This window comes from Mauremys mutica, chromosome 1 (genome assembly GCF_020497125.1).
Source record: "Mauremys mutica isolate MM-2020 ecotype Southern chromosome 1, ASM2049712v1, whole genome shotgun sequence".
NCBI lineage: Eukaryota > Metazoa > Chordata > Testudines > Geoemydidae > Mauremys > Mauremys mutica.
In genome coordinates this window covers 189,035,004-189,059,795 of record NC_059072.1, presented here as the reverse complement: position 1 = coordinate 189,059,795, position 24,792 = coordinate 189,035,004, and the positions used below count along the sequence as shown (strand labels likewise).

Below are 24,792 nucleotides of genomic sequence, written 5' to 3'. Positions count from 1 at the left end.
AGTGGAAAATACAGTGGGAATATATATATACACGCAGAGGACATGAAAAAATGGGTGTTGCCATACTAACTATAATGAGAGGAATCAGTTAAGGTGGGCTTTTTTCATGGTGTGTGTGTGTGTGTGTGTGTGTGTGTGTGTGTGTGTGTGTGTGTGTGTGTGTGTGTGTGTGTGTGTGTGTGTGTGTGTGTGTGTGTGTGTGTGTGTGTGTGTGTGTGTGTGTGTGTGTGTGTGTGTGTGTGTGCCTACTGTATTTTCCACTGCATACATCCAATGAAGTGGGTTTCGGCCCACAAAAGCTTATGCTCAAATAAATGAATTAGTCTCTAAGGTGCCACAAGTACTCCTCGTTCTTTTTACTTCAGGGTATGCAACTATTGTGGGTAATAAGGTAGATTTTTTTGAACTGACTACTACAGTAGCAGAAAATATATACTTTTTAAAGAATTGTGTAGGATATAAACCAATCCCTTAATTTAAATCTTGGTAGGCAAAAAGAGTTTTTCCAATACATGTTTTACCGAGTTGTGCTACCAAAGAAGATTATCTATATCTATTTGAAAGTCTTAAAGGTCAGCATGAATGCTAAAAACTGAGATTTACAAGTTAACTTCCACAAACTCTTTTTGCTGATTGCTGAGGGATTACAATGCCAGTATCACACTATAAAACTTCTCCCAGTCAGTGGCATTCCTAAATTCCTGCTCAGCATGAAACAAAACAGATCCACCAGGAGCCTAGTACACATCAGATATGGCTTATGGCAACTTGTAAAAAGCACTACTGCACAGGAGCTGTATGATGTTGGTGAGAGTATTTTGAGGCTGCGCAATAATCCAATAATTGAGTATTCTGGTAAGTGTAAACAACACTATGTAAACTCAAAAGCTTGTCTTTTTCATGAACAGAAGTCGGCCCAATAAAAAAAAAAATACTACTTCACCCACCTTGTCTCTCTAATATCCAACACTGCTACAACAAACCTGCAAACTAAAGAAAAGTAGCAGCTCTAAATGGCAAAGTATTACTGTGCAGAGATCATCATAAAATTACTAGCACAAATTATTTCTAAAATGCATCTAATGCTGTACAAACTCAGCTATGAACAAGGCTTTCCAATACACACAATTTGCAAGCTCATTATTCTGTAAAAAGTTGAGGTAAAAAGTTTTTTACTTCGTTTGCCACCGAGGTCCCTATGTCAATTTTTGTGGGTTTTGTTACATATTGGATTATTGCAATATCCTCAACCTGGAATTTTAAATTGGTGCAGAATATAATGGCCTGTTTATAATAAGTGGTGATTCTCAATGGCAGCACATGACACTTTTCTTCTGCGATCTACATTGGCTGCCTATTGGTTTTCTGGACTGAACTGAAGTGGTTTTGACCTATGAAGCTCTAGAGTTTGTGACCTTACTTAGGCCATGTCTATACTTACAACTAGATCAGCACTCCTGCAATCGATGCAGCAATGTTAATTTAGCAGATCTGCTAAGTCGACGGCAGAGCGCTCTCTTGTCGACTTCTGTACTCCAGTTCCCTGAGAAGAATAAGGTAAGTCAGTGGTACAACGTCTCCCATGAACACAGCGCGGGACCTAAGTTACGTCAACTTCAGTTATGTAGCTTACATAACTGAAATAGCATAACTTTTAGGTCAAATTACAGCTGTAGTGTAGGCCAGCCCTTAGAGCAGGGATGGGCAAACTATGGCCCGCGGGCCGGATCCGGCCCTTCAGGGCTTTGGATCCGGCCCACGGGATTACCCCTGGTGGTGCTGCGGGCCCGGCGCTGCTCTCAGAAGCAGCCCCCGGTCCGGGAGGCAAAGGGCTCCATGTGCGCACGCAGAGCCCTCTGCCCCGCCCCCCACCCAGGGGCCGCAGCACTTCCTGGAGTGGCGTAGGGACAGGGCAGGCATGCAGGGAGCCTGCCCTGGCCCTGGTGTGCGCCACTGCCACCCCGGAGCCACTTTAGGTAAGCGGCACCGGGCTGGAGCTCAAACCCCTCCTGCCCCCCGCCCCCCAACTTCCTGCCCTAAGCCCTCTGCCTGTACCTCGCACCCCTCCTGCACCCAACTCCCTGCCCTGAGCCCCTTTCTGCACTCCTGTGCATTCCAACCACCTGCCCTGAGCTCCCTGCTGCACCCTGCACCCCGTGCACCCCAACTCCCTGCCCTGAGCCCCATCCTGCACTCCGCACACCTCCTGTACCCCAACCCCCTTCCCTGAGCCCCCTCTTACACTCTGCACCCCTTCTCTGCCCCAATCCCTTGTCCTGAGCCCCTTCCTCCACATCCCGCACTCCACCCGCCCTGCCCCAGCCCTGCATACAATTTCCTCACCCCAGATGTGGCCCTCGCCCCAAAAAGTTTGCCCACCCCTGCCTTAGAGACTACCTCTTTCCTTGTACTGTACTGTCACACTTGTGAACAGTGGAGACGCTGAAGCTGGATTCCTCTGAATTTAACAGAGGGAGCTAGAATGTTCTATGTGAGTGGACTGCAGTTCTGGAACAAGCTTCCCCTCTCCCCAATATAGGCCAGGTCCATTGACTTTGAGGACACACTGGAAGGTAAATCTATTTGCAAGGGCAGCCATAGAGCAAGTTCGGTCTGTGTGGATGGAGAGTTCTGCTGGCTGTTAGTTTTACTTTTCTTTTTGCAATTTATGACAGGGGTGCCTAGGGCTCTCTTTATTTTTGTATACAAATCCAAAGTAAATGTAATCATGTTTTCCTATTTTAAAGAAATATTTTCCTTGTTGCTGTATTAAAGGATAACACAAACAGAAGAAACTATGAAAGTGGCAAAATGTGTCTATGCACAAAGTAAAGAAACTGGAAAAAAAAAAATATGTTCTCCTCTAATCTGTTATATCTTGGGTGCTACCTGTAATAAATAGAAGGTGCAATAGTTTCAGTCAATAGCATGATTACTGACAGGAATCTCTTTAAAAAGTTGCATACTCCAGTGGCAAAGACTTGCTAAGCATGTACTATTTTTGTGTCTACATTTAGCAATTGTCAGAAAAGTTATTTCTTCTCAGATTAAAGATTAATAACTTAAAATATTTATAGATAATTTAGATTCAAAACCTGCAAACAGCTAACTTGTGCTTAGCTTTACTCATGTTAGTAGTCTCCACTGCTCAGGTGAGTAAAGTTAACATGGGTGTTTGCAGAATCTGGGCCTTAGGAAGTAACTCCAAAGTGAACAAGGGCCTTTTCTAAATACTTTGCTTGACTATCATTAAAATAAATTTGAAAGTGAAAGGACAATAAATGAGTTTAATCTTTACCCAATAGTCCATTCTTTTTGTATCTATCCCTGTATTCACAAACTGTTCTGAAAATTTTTGAAGCTCTTGTTCCTGAGCTGGTTTCCTAGCAACATCAGTAGTTGATGACCTTGCTCCACAGGGACATAGTTATCAAGTTCAGAAGCACAGAACACTTGTATTCTTTTCATTACTGTAGGAAAACACAGATTACAATTCCTTTTGTACAACCACTATCCAACAGAGTTATAAAAAGCTTTATCAACAAAACAAGTTTAAGTATAGAGCTTTATCTATTCCAATATCCAGGATTTTGAGATTCTGGAGAACTACTCAAGATGCATGTTGGATAAGTTTAGTTTGATTTGATTTGGACACATTTAAATGATCCAACGTGGTGTGGGTCAGTCTGCAATTAAGTAAAAGCCTCCTGAAATTCCAGTAGAGCAATCTACACAAATTTAATGGAGGCAGACCGTGTAAAGCAGAGTAACAAAACCGGGATCTTGGCAACAGAAGGGGCACTACCTCCCTATCCCCTAGCAGGAAAGTCAGTGTCAATAAAAAGAACTGAATAGTGGCACCAGCTATACACTATACCAAAATAATGCCCATCATCCCCCAAATGTCTCTACCTCTAGTTCACTTTAGGGGCTTTTCTTTTTGCTCTCATTCAACCAGATGCATCCTGATTTTCCTCTCATCTCCATGTTTCCCATGCCACTAAGGAGATTGAGACACATTAAAAAAGAAATATGGGATTTTGCAAGTCACTGCTGACATTTACAAGGAAAGTAAGCAAGTCACTTTTCATTTTGGGCATGTCAGACATCTGTCAATCAAAGCATCTAGGATTTTAAATGTAAGGTAGCAGTTTATCCAGAGGACAGTAGGTTTTTGGCTGTCCAGAGCTACTGGACAATAGAATTTTTCTTAGCATGTGGTGAGCTCTATGTCAATAGTGTAAGCAAACTTATTCAGTAATACAACTTATTTTTAGAGGTGACATGAAAAGGGGTTCTTTATGATGTATCAAGGTGAACAGAAAGAAGGAAGGATTAAGCAGCATAAACAGCCATAGAGAGAAATGTCTGTATTTTAAAAGGGTCTGTTTTCCTCACTTATTTCATTAAGTTCAAGAGTAATAGTTTGACTGGTGATCACTCCCACCTTTTAATTAAAACAACAAAATATATGAGGAAGTGATAAAATTTCTTCAGTAGCCTGTCAGAGGAAGTTAAGTTATCTACATAGGTACACTCTACAGAAATCATACAATTAGAGTTTTGAACCAAGAATATCCTCTACATTCTCCTAACAGAGGACTGACTCTTTAGACGGGAAGAGGTCCTCTTGCAACAAGTTTTACAGTACAGCTGACAAACTAGCAATCCTCAGGATCCTTCTCTGTAGCTCACAAGTTCATCCCACCCCACCCTACACAGTTCAAATGAATAGGAGCAGGAGGAACTGAAGTGGGAGCTCATGCAGCTGACTGGGCACAGGCACCCAAGTCCCTCCCCATCCCATGCAGAAGCTCTTTCAGGAGTCACCACTGCTGCCACAAGATAGTAGCAGGGGCTCAGCTGTGGCTACACCAAGGAAAGCGCCACAAGGAAAGTCTGCAACCCCCCGCTCTCACTCTGCCACTGAGCTCCACTGCACCAGACAGAGAATGGCTCCTGTACCTCACCCACTGAAAATGCTCAAGCAAGGGGAAAGGAGAAGGGATATTCCCTGAGAGTGAGAGAGAGAGAGAGAGAGAAGGGGAAAATTTCCAAAAACAGGGTAAAGTTACCATCACTGTTTAGCTGAGATAGTGATTAAAACCTGTCCTAATCCATACTAGTATTTCCACTATTGTTACCATCCATGGGGCTTCACTGATGATAGCTAATGATAGAATAAATACTGGAATTTCAGTATAAATATAGTTCTGAAGTCACAATTATGAGTTTTGAGAGTGATTATATTAGGCTTCTTCCCTCCCTGATTAATTATTATTTCTATTACCATCATGCTTAGGAGCCCTGGTCTTGAACCCCACTGTGCTAGGAGTTGAACACACAGAACAAAAACATGTACCCCCTCCCCGCCCCCCACGAGCTTACAATCTACATACAAGACAAGAGACAACAGATGAATACAGGTCTGTTGCATCTTATGCTGGGGTTACGTTCCGCAGTCAGCACGTAAAGTGAAAATCACATACAGTCAAAATTACATTGAGTGTAATGGCGGGCGGAATCGCCAGCACTACAGGTACAGTATTAAAATTGTTGTTTTTCTCTTTTTTTTGTTTTTGCCAACCGCGTAAAGCTGAAATCGTGCACGTTAAATGTGCGTAAGATGCGACAGACCTGTACAGACAGTTCGGGGAGTAAAAGGAAACGATGAGACAATATTGCTCAGTATGAGAGACAGTGTATCAGCACACAAGCAGCATAACAATTGTCAATTTTTGTAAGCACCACAGGAGAGATTGGAAAGAGGAGAATGAGGCAGTTTTTCGTATGTTTGTGAGGAACTCCTCCCAAGCATGAGGGGAAGGCCTAGGAGAAAACAAACGAGCTCATTTGAAAATTTAACAAGTGAGCAATGGAGTCTGGCAGATAGAAAATCTGCACCTCAAGAGTGTCCCTGGAAACAGCAGTGCCTCAATTATTCACATTCTGGGGGCTTCAAACTCCCTGGGATTCAGCAGCAGGATTCCCTCACAGCAGTCCAATGAGTGGCAAAGAGCAAGCACTTGACTTGATCTTTGACAAGGGATCAAAATCAACAGGCTGAGAGAATGATCTTTGCAGCAGCATTCACAATTTAATTATTGTTTCTCAGATACATAAATGAGAGATTAGCACGAGAGTCAAATGACTGACATTCAGTATTAGGTCTAACATTACATTATAAAGGATGCCTGTTAGAGCCTGCTACACAGTTAAGTAACAAAATGGTTTACATAGTAAACTTCTTTAGTCACCTCTTGTGTTGAAATTTTCCATGCTTCTCAAAATATTAAAAACTGAGGAAACTGGGGCAAAATCTATCTATTCATTTCAGAGTTCTATAAAGGCCAGTTCCCATTTAGCCCCCTCCCCTCCCCACTGGCTTCCACACACAAAGACACTCCTTGAGTGTATAAGCTTTACAACCATCATTTGGAAAAGGCTTGCTTCAAGGAAGCCAAACCATCATGGCTTTGTTTTAGAATTGAGTTTTTAGTTTTGCAGACATGAACATTTAAAACCAACTCCCTCGCTTACAGAATATAAATCAATTGTAAAGTTATCTAGGTATTATACATTAAACTACACACAAAAAGAATGATGAAGATATTTTTGTACAGAAACAGCTGTACCGCAGCATAAAGAGACTTCTGTCAGCTACTAGTCAGATTCACTTCATGACTCCACAATCAAATTCACACTTTCACTTTGAAAATGTGTACATGGAGCATTTCTAATTTGTGCAGTGTGTCAATTGCAGTCTGCACTAACAGTCTCAGGTGCAACTGCTTGTCTCTCCAGCTGTGCATAGACTCAATACTCAGTGAAAACCTCCTCTCAGCTTTTACATGTTATGCAAAATGCAGCAGACATATGACAATTGCTGTATTAGCCAATCAACAAGCCACTGCAGGTTGGGCATCCACCACTTGCTGTCAGTCTCCTGACAGCATACTCTTCCACTGCCATCCTCAACCTACTGAGTATACCAGTGAAGCTGCATTTCTTCAGGTTTGTGTAGTCAGGAAAAGGTTACAAGCCAGTGCAAAAATGCATATACCTGGTCACCTGGAATCAGTGGGGACACAAAAACCATTATGCCACTTGTTCAGGAAGAGCAGCATTCCCCTATACTAGCCCCTGAGAGATCAACACATTTTGAAAATTCTAGCATTACGTACACTGCCTGGTCACCCAATGTACACATCCATGAACCTGCCATAGTGAGCCATTAAGGCTTGCAACACCGCTGAATAGTTTGAACCTCTTTCCAATATTATGCATTTAGATTTATTTGAGGCTGCCATAAAATGTGCACATAAATTCAATAGCTCATGCAGTTTGGGAGTCCCAGCTATTTAAATCCTTAACCATACACCTCTTCAACACATTATATGCCCTACAAATGACCCAACTTCACTCATCATAGGCTTCCTACTGTCAAAATGGTGCCATATAAGCAGCAACTGTCCACGGTAGCCAGCTTCCACAGGGCAACTGCCCCTCTTTTCCACACAAAGGGGAGCTCTTATCCATAAGGTCTGGAATTCCACAAAGGAAGATACTGTAACACCCATTTCATTCTCAAGTTATGCAGACACTGCTGCTCATCACAGGCTTCAAGAACTCAGTCTGTAGTTATGATCCAAACGCAAAAGTGATGCTCTACCTACTGACACCACCATCTGCAAGTACAGTGCAATGTTGTCTACTCCAAGCATGATGAATGCATGACTGGTGAATTACAAATTCCAAGAATTAATCTTCCTTCTCAAGCTGTCTACAGACAGTGCTAAAACATCCTCCATCCACCACCTCATAGAGGCCTCAATAGTTTCACAGAAGTTCCAGCAGAAAAAACTCTTCTTGTTAAGCAAGGAGAACCAAGTCTTCACCTTTAACTCCATTTTATAGAAAGGACTAGGAAATGGTACCAGTAGGGAACCTATGGGATTTTTCCCAGTAAATTGTGGGGGAGGGGGAGAAGAGGTCAGACTTCAACATTCCCCTTGGCTCCAAGATGGCCTTTTGGAAACTCTCAGAAACCCACAGCCTCAGACAGCTGTGCCAGGATCTGTGGGATAGGTACTCCAAGGGCAGATAAATTGTCATCAGATGGTACTAGTGAGAGTTTAGGGCAGAACTGCAGATGACCTGCACCTGAAAAACCATATCTAGCGTGGACATTGTACTGCTAATATTTACACTGATGCTATCCCACCAGTTCAATTACAAAGGGTTACATGGTCTATTGTAGACAAGGGCATTTAATTTAATTTAACCACACATACTACCAGTGTAATTTCAAATCACATAGTCAAGAGATACTAGAAACATGTATTCCTGGGTTGATTTGTATGTCACATAGACATATCTAAATTCTGTTATACCTGACATGTTGCATGTGTCATATTATCCCACACAATTCCCTCTCAAAAAAAAAATCAGGACAAAATCTCTCAGATAACCCAATAATTCAGCTGTACAAGACAGTCAACTCTGCCAGCCCACAATCCATTCACCCACCTTTACCTTGTTGAATATATAAAAACACTTAGATTACTAGTGCCGCTCAAGTGGGATTTTACAAGACTACAATAATAGTCAAGAGGATCACCACACAGAGAATCCTCAAACCACTGTTCTTTATCTAGAAATGTATCTCACTGTAGTGATACGGCAGCACTTCTGATTTACTCCCATGTATCCCAGTCACCTGGAAATCTGCAAACCAACACAATTTTCAACTCAGTTACATTGAATCTTAAACTTAGTCTTCAAGAGCAAGAAGCAAAGCCACTTTAGTCTCCTTTTTACAGTGTAAATGTTGCTAGTTTTTCTACTTATTTATATTACGGAATGTCTAACTAATGAATACAGTGAATTTTTTAGAATTAATAGCATTTCAAATGAGTGTTAATTGACATAATAGATTCTGTGGGTCAGCCATTAGCTAGTAGTACATGTGGTTTATCATCACACTTTACCATCTTATGCCTGTATCATCTTCTCAAAATAGATTTAGGGTCAGGTCTATATTAGGAGCAGCTTGCCACTATAGCTATATCTGTATACTATACCAACACTACACTCCTAGCATGGACACAGTTTGTATTGTCAAAAGCATGTTTTTGCCAGTATAGCTTATTCCAACTACACTCTCTCAGCCCTCAACTCCAAGCAAAATAAAACTATACCAGCAAAGTGCAGTTTTGCCAATATAACTGCAGGTACACTAAGGGTTTTGACATGGGTGCCTACTGCTCTCTAGGGCAGAGGAAGAAAAAGCAATAGGCAAACAGACAAAAGCAAATCAGACTAAATTGCCTTTAACATTCACAATTTCAGAAGCAACTACCCTCTCTACTTTACGAACTGATTTTATTTAGCAAAAGTGAACTTACTGAAATGTTTTTAAAAACCTACTTTTGATCGTTTTAACCTTAAAATGTGCTGGTGTACAAAAATAATCAAGTATAGACTCTGTAAAATGTGGTATTCTGACCTCAAGCAGACCTGGTTAGAAGGAATGACAGCATAGAGGTGTTAACATGTTTTGTTATTCCAGAACTGCTAAGAGATAAAGTGAGTCCAAGGGTACTGCCTGTGGTGATGGTAGATGGGGAAGGGGATGAAAAAACAAAAATAAAAAACAGAAAAGTAGTCAGAGAAAGGTCAGTATAGATCACAAACTAAACAGTTTTAAGCTTACTATTTGCAACTAAAATTCTCTATATTTCCCCTAAGTCAAGGGAAGATTTATCTGTAAATACTAAGCCAAGATATTAGTGCAGTGTTTCTCAAACTTGGGATGCCACTTGTGTAGGGAAAGCCCCTGGCGGGCCGGGTTGGTTTGTTTATCTGCCCCGTCCGCAGATCCGGCCGATAGCGGCTCCCACTGGCCGCAGTTCGCTGCTCCAGGCCAATGGGGGCTGCTGGAAGCGGCGGCCAGTTCGTCCCTCTGCCAGCGAACCGCAGCCAGTGGGAGTTATGATCGGCTGGACCTGCGGATGGGGCACGTAAACAAACCGGCCCGGCCCACCACTTGCTTTCCCTAAACAAGCGGCATCCCAAGTTTGGGAAACACTGTATTAGTGTATATATCATAATTGAAGATTTGAAGCAGGAACTCCAAATTTTTGCTGAAGTGGGATATATTTTTCCTTCATAAACAAGAAAAGTTAATCTGATGGATTTGTTCCAAATAGCTACTTATAATAAAGATTATTTCTTATCTACCTCAAAAACAAGAATTCAACCTGTTAAGTTACTTAAGAAGATTATCGGCATGCCAGTGAAGCTTGTTTTTAAGGGGAAAAAAAATCACCCAAATGAGAGAAGAGCCAACTCTAGCCCTGGTCTACACTACAAGTTTAGGTCAAATTTAGCAGCATTAGATCGATTTAACCCTGCACCCGTCCACACGACAAAGCCATTTTTCACGACTTAAAGGGCTTTTAAAATTGATTTTTGTACTCCTCCCCAACGAGAGAATTAGCGCTGAAATCGACATGCCGGGTCAAATTTGGGGTAGTTTGGATGCAATCTGACAGTATTGGCCTCCGGGAGCTATCCCAGAGTGCTCCATTGTGACCGCTCTGGACAGCGCTTTCAACTGAGATGCACTAGCCTGGTACACAGCAAAAGCCCCGGGAACTTTTGAATTTCATTTCCTATTTGGCTAGCATGGCAAGCTCATCAGCACAGGTGACCATGCAGTCCGAGAATCACAAAAGAGCTCCAGCATGGACCAAACAGGAGGTACTGGATCTGATCGCTGTTTGGGTAGATGAATCCGTGCTATCAGAATTCCGTTCCAAAAGACGAAATACCAAAACATTTGAAAAAATCTCCAAGGGCATGATGGACAGAGGCTACAACAGGGACCTGCAGCAGTGCCGTGTGAAAATTAAGGAGCTCAGGCAAGCCTACCAAAAAACCAAAGAGGCAAATGGCCGCTCTGGGTGAGAGACCCAGACATGCCACTTCTACGATGAGTTGCATGCAATTCTAAGGGGGTCCCCACCCACCCCGCCATAAACGTCTCCCCCTTACTCTCACATTGTGATTGGGGAGCACACAGCAAGCAACAATAACAATGGGAATATTGGTTTCGCTGAGGTCTAACCAAGTCAGTAAACTTCGCCAGCGAGCTTTTAAACGTCCAAATACACATTCTACCACATTCTGCACTTGCTCAGCCTATAGTTGAACAGCTCGACTACTGTCCAGAGTGGCTGTGTATGGCTTCATGAGCCAGGGCATTAAGGAGTAGGCTGGGTCCCCAAGAATAACTATAGGCATGTCAGCATCCCCAACAGTTATTTTCTGGTCTGTGAAGGAAGTCCCTTCCTGCAGCTGTTCAAACAGACCAGAGTTCCTAAAGATGCGAGCATCATGTACTCTTCCTGGACATCCGACATTGATGTCGGTGAAACGTCCCTTGTGATCCACCGGTGCTTGCAGCACCATTGAAAAGAACATAAGAATGGCCGTACCGGGTGAGACCAAAGGTCCATCTAGCCCAGTATCTGTCTACCGACAGTGGCCAATGCCAGGTGCCCCAGAGGGAGTGAACCTAACAGGCAATGATCAAGTGATCTCTCTCCTGCCATCCATCTCCATCCTCTGACGAACAGAGGCTAGGGACACCATTCTTACCCATCCTAGCTAATAGCCATTTATGGACTTAGCCACCATGAATTTATCCAGTCCCCTTTTAAACATTGTTATAGTCCTAGCCTTCACAACCTCCTCAGGTAAGGAGTTCCACAAGTTGACTGTGCGCTGCGTGAAGAAGAACTTCCTTTTATTTGTTTTAAACCTGCTGCCTATTAATTTCATTTGGTGACCCCTAGTTCTTGTATTATGGGAATAAGTAAATAACTTTTCCTTATCCACTTTCTCAACATCACTCATGATTTTATATACCTCTATCATGTCCCCCCTTAGTCTTCTCTTTTCCAAGCTGAAGAGTCCTAGCCTCTTTAATCTTTCCTCGTATGGGACCCTCTCTAAACCCCTAATCATTTTAGTTGCCCTTTTCTGAACCTTTTCTAGTGCTAGAATATCTTTTTTGAGGTGAGGAGACCACATCTGTACACAGTATTCGAGATGTGGGCGTACCATGGATTTATATAAGGGCAATAATATATTCTCAGTCTTATTTTCTATCCCCTTTTTAATGATTCCTAACATCCTATTTGCTTTTTTGACCGCCTCTGCACACTGCGTGGACATCTTCAGAGAACTATCCACGATGACTCCAAGATCTTTTTCCTGACTCGTTGTAGCTAAATTAGCCCCCATCATGTTGTATGTATAGTTGGGGTTATTTTTTCCAATGTGCATTACTTTACATTTATCCACATTAAATTTCATTTGCCATTTTGTTGCCCAATCACTTAGTTTTGTGAGATCTTTTTGAAGTTCTTCACAATCTGCTTTGGTCTCAACTATCTTGAGTAGTTTAGTATCATCTGCAAACTTTGCTACCTCACTGTTTACCCCTTTCTCCAGATCACTGATGAATAAATTGAATAGGATTGGTCCTAGGACTGACCCTTGGGGAACACCACTAGTTACCCCTCTCCATTCTGAGAATTTACCATTAATTCCTACCCTTTGTTCCCTGTCCTTTAACCAGTTCTCAATCCATGAAAGGACCTTCCCTTTTATCCCATGACAGCTTAATTTACGTAAGAGCCTTTGGTGAGGGCTCCTTGCGGTTAATGTACTGGCTGCCAAGGTGGTCCGTTCCCAAGCTAGGGATATGCGTTCCATCTATCGCCCCACCACAGTTAGGGAATCCCATTGCAGCAAAGCCATCCACTATGACCTGCACATTTCCCAGAGTCACTACCCTTGATAGCAGCAGCTCAGTGATGGCGTTGGCTACTTGGATCACAGCAGCCTCTACAGTAGATTTACCCACTCCAAATTGATTCCCAACTGACCAGTAGCTGTCTGGCGCTGCAAGCTTCCAGAGGACTATCACCACTCACTTCTCAACTGTGAGGGCTGCTCTCATCTTGGTATTCTTGTGCTTCAGGGCAGGGGAAAGCAAGTCACAAAGTTCCATGAAAGTGCCCTTACACATGCGAAAGTTTCCCAGCCCCTGGGAATCATCCCAGACCTGCAACACTATGTGGTCCCACCAGTCTGTGCTTGTTTCCTGGGCCCAGAATCGGCGTTCCACGGCATGAACCTGCCCCATTACCACCATGATGTCCAAATTGCCAGGGCCTGTGCTTTGAGAGAAGTCTGTGTCCATGTCCTCATCACTATCGTGATCGCGCTGTCTTCACCTCCTCTTGCAGGTTCTGGGTCTGCACATATTGCAGGATAATGCATGAGGTGTTTACAATGCTCACAACAGCAGCAGTGATCTGACAGGCTCCATTCTTGCCGTGGTATTGTGTCTGCAGGAGAGCAGAGTTGCAGCGGAAGCGGTGGATGACAACGGATGCCACGAGAATAGATTTTTATACCGAATGATGAGAGGACCTGCGAGGTGGATTCATGGCACCAGGAGAGCAGAGTTGCAGCGGAAGCGGTGGATGACAACAGTTAGCACTGTGCACATTTCCCAAAGAACACATGTTCCCGGGAGCCCATGATGACAACACGGAGAAATTAGGTATCGAGACACGAGCAGGAGAGCAGAGTTGCAGCAGAAGTGGTGGGTGACGACAGGATGCCATGAGAATAGATTTTTATACCGAATGACGAGAGGACCTGCAAGGTCGATCCATGGCACGTGGAGAGCAGAGTTGCAACGGAAGCAGTGGTTGGATGACGACGGTAAGCAGTCCTACTGCACCGTCTGCTGAAAGCAGTATGGCGTCTGCACAGAAAAAAGGTGCAAAACGATTGTCTGCCTTTGCTTTCATAGAGGGAGGGGCGACTGACGACATGTACCCAAAACCACCCATCAGGCATTGAGAGCTCAACTCAGAATTCCAATGGGCAGCAGAGACTGCAGGAACTGTAGGATAGCTACCCACAGTGCAACGCTCTGAAAGTCGACGCTAGTGACGGTGCTGCGGATGCACTCCGCCAACTTAATGTGCTTAGTGAGGACTCACACAATCGACTGTATAAAATCATTTAGGTTGAATTTATAGAAGTCGATTTTTACTAATTTCATAGTGTAGACATACCCTCAGCAAACAATCCTGAAAATCAGCTAAAAGCAAGGGTTGGAAAAGACAAAACCTTTTACCAGTGAATAAACCAGAGATAACGCAGTGACTGAAACAAAGTATTCGCCCATTCACCAGTAGCAGGTAGGAAGCTTTCCTAGGTATGTTGCATGGAGAAGGAGCTAACCACCAATTTCTGAAGAATGTAGGCTTTCATTTTAACATTTCTAGCTCTTACGATTGCAAAGATATGCTTCCATATGTGAAGCAATGCAACACTTGTCTTTGAATCCAGAAAACAGCAGCAAGTGAAATTTAATAGCTTGGTCAATTTCACTGCTGCTTTACAGAAACCTGAAAGTAACCCAAATCTGATATGAACCACCTACCAGCTGCTTGGGAAAGTGAAGAAACAGAAGTAGTCACTAAGGCCTTGTCTACACTGGCAAGTTTCCGTGCAGTAAAGCAGTTTTCTGTGGTGTAACTCCCGAGGTGTGTATCTGCCAAGCTACGCAGTGCACAGAAACTGTGCAGTTGCAACGCTATAAAAAAAACCACCTCAACGAGAGGCATACAGCTTTCTGCACCAGGGGTACAGCGCCTTGTTGCCAGAGTAGACACCATGGTCAATTACAGCACTGTGATTGGTTTCCGGGGGGTGTCTCACAATGCCTGTTCTCACCTCTCTGGTCATCAGTTTGAACTTTAGTGCCCTGCCCTCAGGTGACCAAAAGTGAGCCCCACCCCTTAAATTGCTTGGGAATTTTGAAAGTCCCCTTCCTGTTTCCTCAGTGACACATGGAGTGGTCTCAGCGCATCTTTCCAGGTGGCCAGGCCTGCTCCATGCACCAGGTGATCCCCCCTTTGGAGCTATGCTGAGCTGCTGGACCTCATCAGCATTTGGGGAGAGGCTATCCAGTCCCAGCTGCACTCCAGCTGCAGGAATTATGATACCTACGGACAGATTTCACAATGCATGACAGAAAGAGGCCATGACCAGGCCACACTGCAGTGCAGGGTCAAAGTGAAGGAGCTGCGGAATGCCTACCACAAGTTACGGGTGGCAAACCGCCACTCCGGTGCTGCGCCCACAAGCTGCCGATTCTACATATAGCTGGACGCGATACTCAGTGGCAAGCTAACCACCGCTGAGAAGGCCACTATGGATACTTTGTTGGCTTGCATGCCAGTCAAGACTGGACCAAGCCACAAGGAGGAAAACTTGGAAAAGGATGTGGGGGACCCAGAGGCAGAGGACTCGGAGGTCAGAGATGCATGTAGCCAGGAGCTCTTCTCTACCTCGGAGGAGGCTAGCCAGTCACAGCTGTCAGAGCTTGGCAAAGTGCAAACAGGAGAGGAGGCCCCTGGTAAGCAGCTTTGATTTCGGGAATCGCTAAAGCTTGTTGTTGGGGGCAGGAGGGTTGCAGAAAGCAGGCTTGTGTCTCTGTATGATGCGCATACCACCACATGCCTAGTCTGAGAGGCAGAACAGGGTGTTGATTGACTCCCTCACTTCACAGGAATCTGCCTCAGATCTCTATGAAACTCTCATGGAAATACAGGGCAATCCATAGCTTATACTAGTGGTCCCAAACCTTTTCCGTGGGGCGGGCGCCAGACGACTAGCCGCCGAGGACCGTGGCCACCGGACAAGCAGCCATGAATCGGCCACTGAAATGCCGCCATAAAGGAGCGTCATCAAGAGGAGTCGCCGCTGAAATTCGGCGGGATTTCGGCAGTAGCGATTCTCGACATTGCCACTTCTCGGCAGCATTTCGGTGGTTGCTTGTCCGGCGGACAGTAGGTGGGCACACATGGTGCCCGCGGGCACTGTTTGGGGACCCCTGGCTTACACAAACTCAATAAAAGGTTAGTACTTTAGCAGTTAAATTTTCAAGAGACTATCTGTAATTATCATATGTTCACCATCCATCTTCATACAGTTCCTACCAGACTGCACATGTACCATCCCCACAGAATAAATAAGCATGATCTATTCCAAGGCTGCAAGAGTAAGCAGAACTCTCCCTGAAATTGTTCCTCTTGGTGGCTGGGAGTCTGCTGTGCCAGGCACCAGAACTATGAACAGGGAGCTCTGAATCCTCCGCTGCTGGTGCTCAGGCAGCATGGAGAAGGAACTAACTTGACTGGAATGCAAAAGGATGATGAGATGGAGAGAAAGTGAAGTGAGACTGAGATAGGAGCTGTGAAAGAAGAAAATGATTAAGGGGTCAGGATGTAAGGGTCTGTGACTATTAAAGCACAATCCAGAATTGAACCCAGGATTATACTGTCTCAACAGTCCTCTGCCAATCAGCAAATACATGGCAAAGTGTGTGGGTCACCTCCTTCCAGTCTGGTCCACATAAAAGATTACAACCTTTAGTCCCTTAGCTTAAGTGGCAGAGGTCTGTGCTTTAGAGCCAAACTCCAAAGATTCCAACCCCCTAATAATGACCAATTTTGGTGTCATCATCCAAACCCTGCAGGCAAAGGGTGCCGGGGGGTGAGGGGGGAAACAGAGCTGCATTTGTGCTGACTGTTACAAATGTATTTTTCTCTTTTATTTCAATGTGTCAGCTAAAACTGTTCACCAACATTTGTTGATTTAAACCAAATCCAGCCATGCCTAAACACAGGAAAGATGTGGACAAACCGGAAAGAGTCCAGAGGAGAGCAACAAAAATGATAAAAGGTTTAGAAAACCTGATCTAGGAGGAAAGGTTAAAAAATGAGCATGTTTAGTCTTGAGAAAAGATGTCAAATTAATAAATATATTAAGGGCTGTTATTAAGGGAACTGCAATCAATTGTTCTCCATGTCCACTGAAGTTATGACAAGAAGTAATGGGCTTAATCTGCAACAAGTGGGATTTAGGTCAGATGAAAGAAAAACTTTAAAAGGTAGTCAAGCTCTGGAATAGGATTCTAGGAGAGGTTGTGGAATCCCCATCGCTGGAGGTTGACTTGGTCCTGCCTCAGCCCACAGGCAGTGCTAAAACATCCTCCCCCTTCACCACCTCATAAAAGCCTCAACAGTTTCACAGACATTCTATCAGAAACAACTTCTTGTTAAACAAGGAGAACCAAGTCTTCACCGTTGGCTCCATTTTATGGAAAGGACTAGGAAATGGTACCACCATCAGGGAACCTATGGGATTTTCCCCAGTAAATTGGGGGGGGGGGGAGAGAAGAGAAAAGGTTAGACTTCTCAAGATCCTTTCCAGACCTACTTTTCTGTGATATTTTCCCCCCTGTTTGCTTTAAAAAAAATTAGGAAATTTCTTCCCCCCCAAAAAAAAAAAAAAAGCTACTTTATGACAATTTAAGGTTCCAAAGTCAAGTACTCAAAAGTTAGGAAATGCCAGAATTAAAGTTGCATTAATTCATGCAGCCTTAATTCAGACCCCTTCTGGGTATGCTTTATGATATATAGCCTTTAATTACATGATCACACACTTTTTTCTCCACATGACCTCTGCTTAATTCAGTGCACCGGACAGGCAGTGTCCTAGAAATGAACCAGGGTTGCATAGAAAATTAGGCTATTGTCTGTAGGACTTCTGCATCATTTGTTTCAGAGAAGCTGGAACGAGTGAATAAAGCAGAGGACTACAGAAAGACAAGATAGTCTCATGAAAAAATCAGTTAAATGCCACCCTGGAGAACTGACTTCTATTCCCCCATCTCCCACAGGGTTTCTGTATGATGCTGGACAAATCACTTAACCCCCGGGTAGTCAATAGGCGGACTGCGGGCCAAACGCAGAATGCCAGATACTTCTGAATGGCCCATGAAATCTTTTTACATACGTTTCATCATTACTGTTATTGCTGTGTGAAAAACGTTTCTCTAGAGTCTGGACCTTGACTGTGCCTTGACAAAAAAATAACTGACTCCCCCGACTTAAATCAATTTATTCACAGGTAGCCACTAATTGTTTGTTCCAAATCCTAATTGTTCAATCTGACACATTTGGGGGCCTGATTTGCAGAAGAGATGACCATTCACAACTACAATGGAAGTCAATACAGCTCTGTTCGGGACATGTAACATGTCAAATTCTCTGATAAAAATCAGTCCCCTGGCGCTTCAGACTGGGATCCCAAAATTAGCAGGCTCTCTCTACCTTAATCTCTTTGTGTACCAGTTCCTCATCTGTAAAGTGACAACAGAATACCACATTACCTCACTCAAGTGTTATGAAAATAAATTAATGTTTATGAAGCAGATTGATATTACAATGATGAGCTCTGTAAGAAAAGCCAATGAGGAAATTAATTCTGTATTCAAAGCAGAGCAAGGGTGTACAAATAAGTTAGACATGGGAAGACAAATCAAATGGTGAAGATAAAACCAAACATTGAATAGCTGCTACTCATGGAGTTAATAGAACCCATTACGAGCACAGGATGAGGCAGGGGACCTTTGAAAAGATAGTCTTTAATTACATGACCACATGATATCCTAACACGTACAACAAATGGGCTAAATTAAAGTTGGAATATGCAGCATTAGTTCTGTCATCTTCTAACTTTTTGAGTGGTTGACTTTGCAACCTTAACATTCTTTAATATTTTTAATGTAATACTTATATTTTAATTTGAAGTGGAGGTAATAAGACATATTTGCAAGTCCACTTAAAGATGATCGGAATTTGAAAACTATACTGTATCCAAAACTACAGCATCACCTCAACTTGATAACTGAATACTTGAAGACTAAATCATGTCATAAGTGGAAAAAGATTATCTGAAAAAAAAAATCTCTCTATCAAAATACTGAAAATAATCATTTAAATATTCCTTTCCTTTAAAGGAACATAAAATATTTTGCATAAAACAATATTCTTAATTGGAAGAAGGCAAATACAAAACAAAAAGCTAAAATTTACCTTCTTTATGAAATCTAAATATAGACGGTGTACTGAACATTGATTACTGCCCTTTCCAAATTCATTTTAAAAGCAACTGTTCTTCAAATCACCTTTAAATAAAGACGGATCTGAACTATAAATTGTATTTCCTGCTACTCGGTTTCAAATTAACACTAGCACATTGTGTCATTTACTTCCATTTTATGATAAAATATCAACATGATGTGCTAACAATTGTCAAATTATAGTGATTATATACACTGGCACAGTTTAATGATTTGCAAAGAGAATAATGTTGTAAGTATTTTTTCCTATATACAGTTTTCACCTGAACCAAGTGTTTTGTGTTTATATATAAAATTTGTGCTCAAACTTCACTCTGGACAGAACTGTCCAAGAGACTCAACGAAAACAAAAGTTTCTAAATGCACAAAATTAACATCAATCAATCCAGATTATACACAGTGCCTATGTTAAGTACATGGAAAATATTTTTAAATGAATCTTAATTAACAAATGTAATATATTCAGTAAAACAGACAGCAAAAAGCAAACCAGCCATGTATTTTTAGTTGAAGTTGACAAGACAGTTTCCAACTACTCATGCATTGTCACACAAGAGGTTAGATTTGGAGATTCTATTATAACAAATTTTGATCCCATGAGTAATTCCCCAACACAGCTGTGACATCAACAATGGCATTAACATTTCAACAGGAAACAGAGAGAGTCATCCTAACGCCCCTGAAAAGCATTTTTTCTAACTTTTAACCTCCCCAGGTGTTTCATAGTTATTTTGTATTACATCGAAATTGATGCAAAATTGTACAAAATATCGGAAAGCTTTGAAAACAGGAAGTGTTTCAACAGATAACTGTAGCAGTTTCCTAAAATTAGGTGGAATTAACACATCATTTTGATAAACTTTATCACAGGATCGAAAATAAGTGTTTTAGGCAAACTATAGTGAACACATTTTAATGCCATTACCTAAAATTTCTATAATTTGAAAAATAACTGCAAATACATTGAAAGAATTAAACTATGCTTATCCACCTTTTAGCAGCCAAAAGGGTGTCAAAACAAGGAGCTGTTTTAGAAACGCATAGTGCAACATGCCTGCTCCTTTTGCTTAATTAAATCTTGCTTTTCCTCCACACGCTGCGGACAGATCAAAGTATTTCCAACTAATTTATACTCTTTGCTTTGACTTCCACCTCAGGAATTTATTCATAACGTTGTAAAAGTTACTCGCTGAGAAAGTTAGCTCTGCCCGGAGCTTCCCATCGAATCCACATGTCCAACATTGCAGGTTACGGAGCCACATTGTTAGGCGGACCCAGCTGAAAGCCACAGACCGACCAAAGCACCGACACGCGCTGGAAGGCGCCAGGCGAAGGCTTTTTAAGGAGGAACAGGCTGGATTCGCGCCGAGGGGGGTCTGGGCTCCGCGCCGGGCGCACCCTGCCCCGCTGCCGGATCCCGAGGCTCTTTCGCCGGCTGGGGACGCGGCGCCCGGGCAGGGGCACCGAGCCGGCGGGCGAGAATCCGGCCCCTCCGGCCCCGCGCACACACCGGGGGGGGGCGAGCGCAGCAGCCCCGCGCCCGCAGCACGCACCGGACCCGGCGAGCCCGCCTCTGGGGGCACCGGGCGGGGGGGGGGGGCAGCATCGTGCTACAAACCACACCCGGGGGGGGGTGGAGGTGCCGGGACAGAGCCCGCCCCGCAGCCTGGCCCCGAGCGGCGCGGCGGGGCGGGGGACGAGGGGCGCGCTCTGCCCGCCCGGGCACACGATGGGCGGCGGGGGTGGGGGGAGAGACACCCCCACAGCAGCCCCGGCCCGGCCCGGCTCTCACCTGCGCAGCACAGCAGGAGGCTCCCCAGCAGCGCGGCCAGCGGCGGCAGCTCCATGGCGGGGCAGCGGCGGTAGCGCCTCGGCGTCCTCCTCACAACACGGCGGCTCCCAACGGACGCTCCCAGCAGGTGAACAACGGCCCGTCACTTCCGGCCGGCCACAGCCCCACCGGCACCCCCCGCCCCCGCGCGCGCACCCCGCCCAGGCGCTGCCCCCTCCCGCGGGACACACACACACACCGCACCGCACCTCACAGCACAGGCACTGCCCCCGGGACACACCCACACACCGCACTTGCTCCCGACACACAGAGTACAGGCACTGCCCACCCCCAGGCAACGCACACCTCTTCCCTCCCCCTCCGAGGACACACACACCGCACAGGCACTGCCCCCTCCCGCGGGACACACACACACCGCACAGCACAGCCGCTGCCCTGACACACACAAACCGCACAGCACAGCACAGCCGCTGCCCTGGGACACACACCGCACAGTACAGGCGCTGTCCTGGGACACACACACACACACCGCACAGTACAGGCACTGCCCCCTCCCCCGGGACACACACACAACACACTTGCTCCCGACACACAGAGTACAGGCACTGCCCAGCCCCAGGCAACGCACACCTCTTCCCCCCCCCCCCCCCCCCCCCCCCCCCCCCCCCCCCCCCCCCCCCCCCCCCCCCCCCCCGCCTCCGAGGACACACACACACCGCACAGGCACTGCCCCCCTTCCCCTGTGATACACGGGCGGCTACCGCCTCCCGGGCACTCCCCACCCCATGAGCAGAGACTAGAGACAAAGACAAAGAGGAGTCCTTGTGGCACCTTTGAGAGACTCATGGTCATAAGCCATCGTGGGCTAAAACCCACTTCATCAGATGGCCACGAACGCTTATGTCCAAATAAATTTGTTAGTCTCTAAGGTGCCACAAGGACTTCCTGTTGTTTTTGATGATACAGACTAGCACGGCTACCACTCTGAAACTAGAGACAAAGAGTTGCTGGCGCAGACCCACCAATTACTCACAGCTACAGGACAGCCCCAGACTGAGCGATACACCACCCATCCCTCTCCCGGCACACAGCTATGGGCCCCTACTGCCCAGACATGCTCCCAGAGACACCCAGCTACAGCCCCGATAGCTACACCTTCTACTGCCCTCCTCCCAGCACAGCTACAGCCACACACAAATGCTTCCCCTCCAGTGCAACCTGGCAACTATCTGCCCAGTACTGCTCTAGTTTACCCCCTACAACTTGGTCAAGCTAAATTACTCACCTAGCCCCTTCAGAGTCACCTACCCACTCACCCCTCTGGCCCTGGCTGCAGCACAAGGGCGACTCCAACTGAAATTACTCTTGGGTTGTGTTAACATCAGCGTTCCCCCGCCCTCTCCGACCCCCGTTAAAAGTTCCCACCATTATTTTGCAGCATCAGTTCAGATCCATGGTGGGAGCACTAGTGTAGTGCTGTGGTTCCCCCTGTGGCATCTAAAAAGTCCTTTGAGCAGGATTAGGTGACAGGGACGGGTCACTGGTTAAAACATGGAGCCCTATATACAGTAGTTATCATTGTTACCGTCACTGAAGCAGCAATGATAAGCGATTTTTGCCAAAATGCCTTGGCTGAGGGGAGATCTGATAGACTGAGTCTACATGGGTAAAAACTGAAGCCATAACCAACACCTCTGGTGGCAACTGGGGAAGCTGTAGTGTAGTGTAATGTAGACCAGTCACAGGTAACTTATCCATGTTATATAACTTTTTTTACCACTGGTAATGAATGGTTGGTCCCATTTTTGCCAGTATAGATGATGCCATATAGGACAATCATTACCCAGTACTGTGAAATGATACTGAACAACAAACATACCTTTACAGTCAGCATTTCCCCATTGACTTTCAGACATCACCAATCCAGTAAATATGTAGTGTATGTATTTTCCATATATAGAACAACCTCATATTTTCACTCTGAATGATTTACTTTTGATTAAAGGAAACTAGAAAATAAGAACAAACAAAAGTAAAATTTCTGTGAAAGAGTACAATGTGTGTTTCTTCTGTAATACACTTCATCTGTGCTGAACACAAAGTGGCAGCTGCAATCAATGGACAGTGACTCCTAGAAAATACGATTTGTACTCCAGAGAAAACAAGACCATCACAGTTACATAGCTGTATATAATACAAGATAGAGTGGGGTGCAGTGTATGGCCCACCCATAGTCCAGTGGTCTAAGTATCTAATATATAACTGTGCTTTAATACATATTAATATTTATTGTTGATTTAACTATATCAGTTTACTTAAAGCAACATAAACACCTAGTGTGGACACAGTTATTCTGGTATAAAGGTGCTTCTACTGGTGTACTTTATTCACATACAGCCAACAGGAAGGAGAGTAAACTATACCAGTAGAAGCACCTTTATACTAGTATAACTGCATCCACACTAGGGGCTGTAGCAGTATAACTATTTCTGAGAGAAAAAACCCCCACACCCCTAAATGAAATAGTTATGCTAGCATAAAACCTGTATGTAAACTAGGCCTTACACATCAAGGAACCACAGGTTTGAATTTTGGCAGGAGTTCAGCTAAAGATATTTATTCACCTTCATAAAATATTTCAACATATTATTATACAATTTGTTGTGTGTGAATCTTTCAGATAAGACCTTAACAACCAAGGTCATTTCTGCCCTGGATATATATTACTAGATCTAATGGGCCACTATTCAAAAGGGTTTTCTCTTACCTGTTAGCTAATGGGGCATGTTATTCAGCCACCGGTGCAGTTGTGCCACTGTAGTTCTACTGAAGACAGGAGAGGTAATATCTTTTATTTGACCCATTGGCATAGGTACTCCACCTACGCGAGAAGCAATCACACTCCCATCCACATAGCACTGTCTATACCGAGGGCTAGGTTGGTATATAACTATGTTGCTCTGGAGTGTGGAAAATCCTGAGCAATGTAGTTTTGCCATCATAAATTTGTAGCGTACACCACAGCTTTGATCACTGATGTGATCCGTGAAATCTCCATTTCTGCTGGGATAATGACTGTATGAATATGCACTGGCATTGTCAAGGTTCCTCCCCCACTCTGAACTTTAGGATACAGATGTGGGGACCTGCATGGACACTTCTAAGCTTAATTACTAGCTTAGATCTGGTAACACTGCCACCATCCAGAAATTTCAGTGTCTGGATCACTTTCTGTCCCCCCAAAACCTTCCCATCCCTGGGTAGCCTTGAAAGGCTTTTTCACCAAGTTCCTGGTGAACACTGATCCAACCTCTTGGATCTTAACACAAGGAGAATTTAACCACCCCCCCTCCCTTCCCCCACCAATTCCTGGTGAGTCCAGATCCAATCCCCTTGGATCTTAACACAAGGAAAAAATCAATCAGATTCTTAAAAAGAAAGCTTTTAACTAAAGAAAGAAAGGTAAAAATTATCTCTGTAAAATCAGGATGGAAAATACTTTACAGGGTAATCAGATTTATATAACCCAGAGGAACCCCCTCTAGCCTTAGGTTCAAAGTTACAGCAAACAGAGGTAAAATCCTCTCAGCAAAAAAGGAACATTTATAAGTTGAGAAAACAAAAATAAGACTAACATGCCTTGCCTGGCTATTACTTACAAGTTTGAAACATGAGAGACTGATTCAGAAAGATTTGGAGAGCCTGGATTGAGGTCTGGTCCCTTTTAGTCCCAAGAGCGAACAACCCCCAAACAAAGAGCACAAACAAAAGACTTCTCTCCACCAAGATTTGAAAGTATCTTGTCCCCATATTGGTCCTCTGGTCAGGTGTCAGCTATGTTTACTGAGCTTCTTAACCCTTTACAGGTAAAAGAGACATTAACCCTTAACTTTCTGTTTATGACATGCCCCCC

General features: G+C 44.3%; 1 protein-coding gene across 4 annotated transcripts in view; it reads right to left on the bottom strand.

The window, feature by feature from the left end:
• CXADR (CXADR Ig-like cell adhesion molecule) overlaps positions 1-21,031 on the bottom strand; it is a 53,894-nt gene extending 32,863 nt beyond the window's left edge. Inside the window, exon 1 of one of the 4 annotated variants that reach the window (XM_045002173.1) lies at positions 20,880-21,031. In XM_045002173.1, the coding sequence (XP_044858108.1) occupies positions 20,880-20,934 (55 nt within the window). In that variant the 5' untranslated portion in view covers positions 20,935-21,031. Of the gene's footprint in view, positions 1-1,441; positions 1,461-20,078; positions 20,182-20,879 lie in introns of those variants that run through there. The other 3 variants (XM_045002172.1, XM_045002174.1, XM_045002175.1) reach the window with 3 other exon arrangements.
• Positions 21,032-24,792: the final 3,761 nt, after the last annotated feature.